The following is a 7,224-nucleotide window of genomic DNA, read 5'->3' as shown; positions in this document are numbered from 1 at the left end:
TTCTTTATATAGGGAACTAACAAGGAGAAGCATGGACTCACGCACGCACTCATTGTCTCTTCCTGTGTCATGCCATTAAAGAGAGACAGAGATGAATTTGGAATTGTGTTGCTGCTGCAGGCCTTCCATTAAATAAGTCAGAGCTCTGCAGCTTCTCAGAAACAAACACACAGAAAACAGCACTAGTACTCCCTCATCACCACTGTGTCACTACTTTTTATTTTTATTTTTTCATTGAGGCAACCAAGGCAAGGCAACTAGTAGTTTCCTTCAGTTAATTTCAATGTCTTCTGATCACTATACTTTTGACGTTTCTTACCAAAGACATGCAAGCCCAGACAACATGATCTCCTATGATGGAAATGGAAATCTTGTGTTTTTCACTGACCCTCAAGGGAATTTTAACAGTTCTCTTGACCCTTTTCCCCCTTCTTTCTGCTCTTTTTCTTCTCAGGAAAACCCTGTGCAGCCTCTGTCTAATATAAAGGGTGAGTTTAGAAGCTTCTCTTCTTTGTATGGCTCCGAAGTGACGAGTGAGGAATGCCAAATGGGTGTGGATTATACCTATAATCAGCAATTTCTTTCTCAATCTCAAACTTGTCATGGTTCTGAAAGTGCATCAAAGTTAATACATAGGAGCTTCAGCTGTACCTCTTTTGATGGGAAGCCTGGTTTCCCCTTTGAACCTCACCCTGACACTCTCATGGACTTTCAATGCCATGCTTTGAACTCCCCTGAAAACACTTTCTTCGCAGCACAAATGAGGAGAGTGTGCAGTACAGGAGACTTGCAGGTTCAATACCAAACCTTATGTATAGTATTTCTTTCATTGTTAATTTTTATTAGAGAATCAAAAAATAGTTTATGTAATCCATTCACAAATTTACATGTACGATAAATTTGGTGATTTCCATCATGATTTCTGATTGGATTTTTAATTACTTTGATAGTATACAATTTTTTTTTAAAAAAATGAAAAGTGTAAAAAAGTTTTACCAAAATTTATATCAACAGTAATTTCTTATTCGCATAATGTATAATCATTAAACTTTATAAAAAATTTACAGTTGCAGAGTATAGAAATTAAACTCTTTTTATTCTTATTAAACTTTGTTTTAGTTTTTGTTCAGAACATGAAATCAACAGATATGTCTCAAAAAGGGAGCCCCTTGTTGGAGGAAGCAAACTTCAAAGTAGGGCGTTATAGTGCTGAAGAAAGAAAAGAAAAAATCTCTAAGTACAGAGCCAAGAGAAGCCAGAGGAAGTTCAACAAGATAATTAAGGTAGAGAAAACAGCACTGGCTATTTGACTATTTTGTTTTCTTTATTTATTTGGACGTGTATTTGATGACTATTTGTTTAGTGCTAATAATTGAAAGAGAAGAATGAGAATGATGTATTAGTTTATAAAAGATACGAAAGAATTTTTAGGCAAATATATACGAATGCATGATTAAGAGAAGAAAATAGATAAAAAAGAAAAAGGTCTCAATGTGGCTGCTTTGTTGTTTTGTGTTTGGTACCAACCAGTATGCATGCCGAAAGACACTAGCCGACAATCGAACCCGCATACGTGGCAGATTCGCACGCAACGACGAAATCAGCGAGATTCCGAAAGCTCCTTGCTCAAGTTCAACCACAGAAGAATATGAAGACGAGTTCTGGGTAAATAAGATTTTAATTTATTGCTATATAGACAACACATATTGACATATTGTTAATCAGTTAAATGGGGTGTTGATATTTATATGAAGGTTGAATTCATTGAAGGATTAAATGAGGAGGTCATGGCTTAAAGCAGAACAATGTGCGCACTGCACAGAGAGTTATGGAGCTCCTCAGTTTCAGTACATGTGTCTTTGGAGTCTTGACAGAAGCATCTTTTTCTGGAAGACCCTTTTATGAAGTTTTTGGCTGATAGCCACTTGACAACGAAACGGCCTTTAGTATGCAAAGGAAAGAATTACGAAAGGCTTTTCAATTTTAACTTTTTTTTAATTTTTTTAAAATAAAGTTGCTATATTTAGACCATAGGATGCTATGGAAGTCAAATGTAAGTTGGGTAGTTATAGGTTGCTTCCACCGAGGTTTTTGCTTAATTGTATTTGATTTTGATTTGTCTTTTCTATTGTTGGTTTCGATTTGTTCAGTGTATATAACCGTGTATCATATTCAATAATCAGGTAATGTATTGTTAGAAAATATGTACAGAGTAACTAAGGTTATTCTCCTTTACCCTTTATTTTTATTTTTATTCATAAGAATCATATTTAAATATGAGAAATTTTATAACAGCCCACGCCTCACACATACTAGTCAATTTATTGAGCTAAACTTCTTGATCTTGTAACCCTTCTTTTAGGAGCATATTTGAAATAACTTATTTATAATTTATTTAGATTTATTATGATATAAATTTTTATGTAATTTTTGGAGAGAATTTGTGAAAATATAACATATAATATGTTTATAAGTTATTTCTAATGTATTTTAATAAATTCTTCATGATATTTTATAAAAATAACATATATTTGAATTTACATGATTTTTTTTTCAGCTAAGAATTTACATGATAAGTATTCAATTACATTGTTTATCAAAGGGAATTAGATTTTTAATAATGACACAATTTAATTAAACTTAATAATTTCTCTTCAAATACTATTGAAGCTTTGTTTGGATTAGGAATGAAAAGATGATAAGAAAGATAAAAATAAGATGGAAAGATAGTCGTAAATAGATTGACTTTCAAAAAAAAAAAACAATCAGATTTTAGAAAGAACATAACAATAACAAATAGTAAACATCTAAGAGCTTACAAGAAAAGAAAAAGAACATTGGAAGGATGTATTAGTTGGGATAATTTCTATAGTCAGACATCTTGCTGAACACAATTTAACTTTTTGTGGAAAAAAGAAGAGGATTAATGTAGAAAACAGTAAAAAAAATTTGTCGGATGAGATGGTTGTTGAAGGGGATTTTAACATCTTGTCATGCAAAAGCATTTGATTGCATCAAGTATAATGAAATTCGTTATCTTTATCTTAGTTATAAGATCTTAAATGAACTGATTAATATGTTAGGTAATGCATTTAAGAGTGCAATAGTCTAAAAGTTTAAAGAAGTAAAATATTTTTCTGTAATTTTCTTGTGCTTCCAATGTAAATCATAAAAAATAAATGATTCTCTTACTATGTTGTGTGGTTATTACTACAAATCCAATGGGACTTGAATCTTGACCCAATAATTATTAGAAATAAGGATTAAAGTTTTTTTCTAAATGAAATAAGGATTAAAGTTGTTACTTACATAAATAATATGAAAACAGAAACACGTTCAAATTAAACACAAATATAAAAACAAATAACAGGTATAATTGTACTTTTTTCAGACATAAATATTATAATACCCTACTTATTAGCAATGCTAGCTAATACAACAAGAGCATGTAGGACTCTTAATAAGAGCAATTCTGCCTAATTCCAAGTGATGTCTAGTGAGGAGCTTCAGCTTTCCCAAGAACAAATACGTGCTCTCTGGGATGATTCCAACATGTTGGGGATTGGAAGACCATGGTTCTGTTGGGAAGATTCGAGGGGTACACCTGTGGACCACAAGCCACCACATAAGAAGACCTGACACCACAGTCTAACCCAAAACCTTAAGGCTCAGGTTTATGGATATTCTCCTCACTTATATGGTATTCAACCTTTCCACTTTTAGATGTGGGACTTCACCTCACACTTTTAGATGTGAGTTGGTCGTCTTCAAGCTTCAAAGTTCTCTTCTGTGCAGTGACACACTGATGTGAACCTTACGGGGCGGATCACTTGATACAGGCTGTAGAGTTTTTGGATGACGCCACTTCCGGTGAAGGAAGATAAGTCAGGGTAGACGCCACTTCCGGTGAAGGAAGATAAGTCTGGGTAGACGCCACTTCCGGTTAAGGAAGATAAGTCAGGGTAGACGCCACTTCCAATGAAGGAAGATAAGTCTGGGTAGACGCCACAAGGATTACCTTGATAAGTCTGATAATTGGTTCAACAAGGAACCCAGAGAGAAACTCTCACCAAATTTTATCAAAATGCCAAAAGTTTTTTTATTCAAAACAAAAACCAATACTTATAGTGTATCTGAACTAAAAGATAAAAATAGACATGGGCCTTCTAAATAGTTTGGGCCAAAATTACAATAAATAAAAATTATAACTAAAAAATATATTTAACTTGGGCCTTCAAATTAGTTTGGGCCTTCAGCAACAATTAATTGTCTTGATAGTGTCTCTGCCTCTGGACCTTCATCCTTCTCCACTTGGGGGCTTTGTCCTTCTCCACTTGGGCCTTCGTCCTTCTCCACTTGGGCCTTTAGCCTGTATTTGGCCAGTTTCATGATTCTCATCACACACCAACGTGAAAGCATGTCTATTAAATTGCTAGGAATGTTGATTGGTTTAAGGTTGTTTATTGGTGGGTTTTACAATTAATTGTTGGATAGCAGATATGATGTGTATACATATTTCACGTGTTGATATTCTGGTAGGGAAGTTGGTGCCTTGTGTAATATATCGGGTTAGGCTATATTTATATTGCTTTGGATATTAATATAGTCTAACCAGATTGATGGGTTACGTTCTCTAATGCTGCAGGGCAATTTTGTACTCTGAGGTACCACTTAATACTCATATATATAATATTTTGCTGATTTAAAAAAAAAAATACGTCCTCTCTGTAATTAGCTAGAAGCCCGTTGCTGACGGTCGCAAACACAATTAAATATTATTCGAATTTATTGTGTGAAATATAGTCAATATACTAAGTAGCTTCTATATTCAGCTATTTTGTTACTATAGTTTTAATAGTCAACTTGGCTTAGTTAGAGGGCAAAACCTATTGGTCTATACAATTTGATTGCAAAGGGATTAAAGAATTGTTGAATTTATTAAAAATTATAAAATTATAAGAGAAATTAATTAAATATAAGGTGAATCCATAAAAATTGTGGCATTCAATAATTTCTATCAATAATAAAGTGTATATTCAAAATAATAACGTATTGAAGAGTATATTGCTAATATTTATCTGCATTTTTAATTTACTTAACCTGTCTGTTAAGATTATGAATAAACCATAATTGAGGATAAGAAATTAATATTAAAAATGTTCTTTTGTTTATTATTTTAAAAATTATTTTCAAAAATTAAATTAATAGAGACTAGAAATGAAAAATAAGATGTAAGAGAGGAATGAAAAACATTAATGATAAGAAATTAAAAGTAATTTTTAAAAAATTAAGAAATTCTCTAGTTTTTAATTTTAAAATAATTTCAAAAACTAAGTTTATCAAACATTTTTATTTTTAAAAACATAAAAAAAAATTAAAATATGAAACAAACAGAACCCACTACATAAAAAAATTGATTGCACAGCAACTGGCTTAAAGCATCAAATTTGGCTACCAACTGCACAATTTGACAGCCCTAGCCCATAGCATATGATGCTATAGTATTGCAGCAAAATAAAGCTCGGTTGGAAGCAATTCTTGTTGGTTCTTTCCTAGAAACAGGAATTGATAAAGGCTTCATACCTAAGTTTTAGGGGTCGCCAAATTAAAAGAAAAATAAGCATCCACTTAAAGTAATCATTCATTTTCTACCGAAGTGGCAAATATAGTATTGTTGCATTAATTCAAGATAACAATTTTGTTAAGTGGGATTTCTCTTTTCCAATCAATACTAGTCAAATAAATTCCAAGGATAAAGGACGGTTAACCAGTAGTTTATGTTTAGTTTACACATTTTGATGCTGTCAAATCGTTGCCTATAATGATTATATTTAACACACAACAATCTCAGGGAAAAAAAAATGGGCTACTTAATTAGCTTCAGTTTCAAAACACAAAATTTTCAATCCTGTCGGTCTATAATGGCACTTGATTAATAATCTAATATATCTTGTTGAAAGTGAGTGTTTCAATTTTAAATATAAAACAGTCATGGACTGAGTATTGAATTTTTTAAGAGTAAAATCTAAACTTCTCTGTAAATATTTGGTAGTGAATACAAAATACATTATTTATAATGCAACACAAAAAAACTCATCACGATTTAATTCTTACTGATAACTACAAATGAATCATTTTTAAATTAATATAGTTAGAATTAATTTGATTTTTAAAAATCATGTAAATCTCTTGTGTTCTCAAATATTAATATGTCAGTTGTCAAAATTTTAAAAGACAAATTTGAGGATTTATTTCAATACTTTTTGGTCCAAAAAGGATTTATTCATTTTCTAATCATCGAGTTAAAGACAAAATATAAGATAGGAGGAGCAGCAACTTAATTGAAATCTTCTTTAATTAGGCCATTAGATATTCGTGTGAGTTTGCCAAATAATAGATTTTATTTTTGTTTACAATTCTTTCATGGCAGCTTAAATTTAAGTATATTTAAAGAGGTGATAAATGTTTTTCATTTGACTCATTTCGTTCCCATTTATTTTGAATTTTAAAAGCATGCACCAAAATATATATACTGCTGCTCTCGAGCTCATAAAGACACAAATAAGCTACTAACTAAAAAAATGCCTAGATGATTATGCTGTGATCTTTATGCTATACACCAATATACCATATGTTGAAACAGAGGTTGGCAGCAATGCTCACAATCACAAAGACACAATATTACATGAACAGTAGAATAAGAGAAAATGTTATATAATGATAATATAAAACAATTTTATATTATTAATCAGTTACAAATCACAATAAAAAATAAATTTATTGATTTTTATAATATTTTTTTTGTTGCATTTTATAATAATTATTTTGAAAGTTGTAATAACAGTAATTTCTAATGAGTTAACAGTATAATTTTTTTTATAATGAGAATACATAGCCATTATATTTATGGAATAATGAAAGGAAGCTAGTTCCATCAATCTGTAGGATAATGTCACTTTATAATAAAAAAACAAAAACAAAATATTGAAGATATATCAACAGACGACTAGATACCAGGACTACAGATTCTCTTCTTAAATAATGAGGTGCCAGTGTAAAGAGATGCTTCTGATCGTAAAGTTTACATGTTTCTTCTTTTGATAATATCCATTTTCATACCCCTCTTCAAGTTTTGCATCTTTTTGTAAAATTTCATGTAAGTCATCAAGTTTTGAATCTTTTTGTACAATTTCATGTAAGTCGTCATGTTTTAACTCGAAGCAA

General features: G+C 31.0%; 1 protein-coding gene across 1 annotated transcript; it reads left to right on the top strand.

The window, feature by feature from the left end:
- Positions 1-2,216, top strand: LOC100798428 (uncharacterized). Its single transcript, XM_003517424.5, has 4 exons — positions 1-793; positions 1,131-1,283; positions 1,531-1,665; positions 1,755-2,216. The coding sequence occupies exons 1-4, from the start codon at positions 284-286 to the stop codon at positions 1,794-1,796; spliced, it is 840 nt and encodes a 279-aa protein (XP_003517472.1). The 5' UTR covers positions 1-283; the 3' UTR covers positions 1,797-2,216.
- The last annotated feature ends 5,008 nt before the right edge of the window (positions 2,217-7,224 follow it).

Source organism: Glycine max, chromosome 1 (genome assembly GCF_000004515.6).
Source record: "Glycine max cultivar Williams 82 chromosome 1, Glycine_max_v4.0, whole genome shotgun sequence".
In the NCBI taxonomy this organism is placed as follows: Eukaryota; Viridiplantae; Streptophyta; class Magnoliopsida; order Fabales; family Fabaceae; genus Glycine; species Glycine max.
This window is presented reverse-complemented; position numbering and strand designations above follow the sequence as displayed.

Bases quoted from the DNA above. Each gene is read 5' to 3' on its own strand.
- LOC100798428 (XM_003517424.5), top strand. From the start codon at position 284: ATGTCTTCTGATCACTATACTTTTGACGTTTCTTACCAAAGACATGCA. The intron at 794-1,130 runs GTTCAATACCAA...GTTTTTGTTCAG, and splicing joins GCAGTACAGGAGACTTGCAG to AACATGAAATCAACAGATAT. The intron at 1,666-1,754 runs GTAAATAAGATT...ATTTATATGAAG, and splicing joins AATATGAAGACGAGTTCTGG to GTTGAATTCATTGAAGGATT.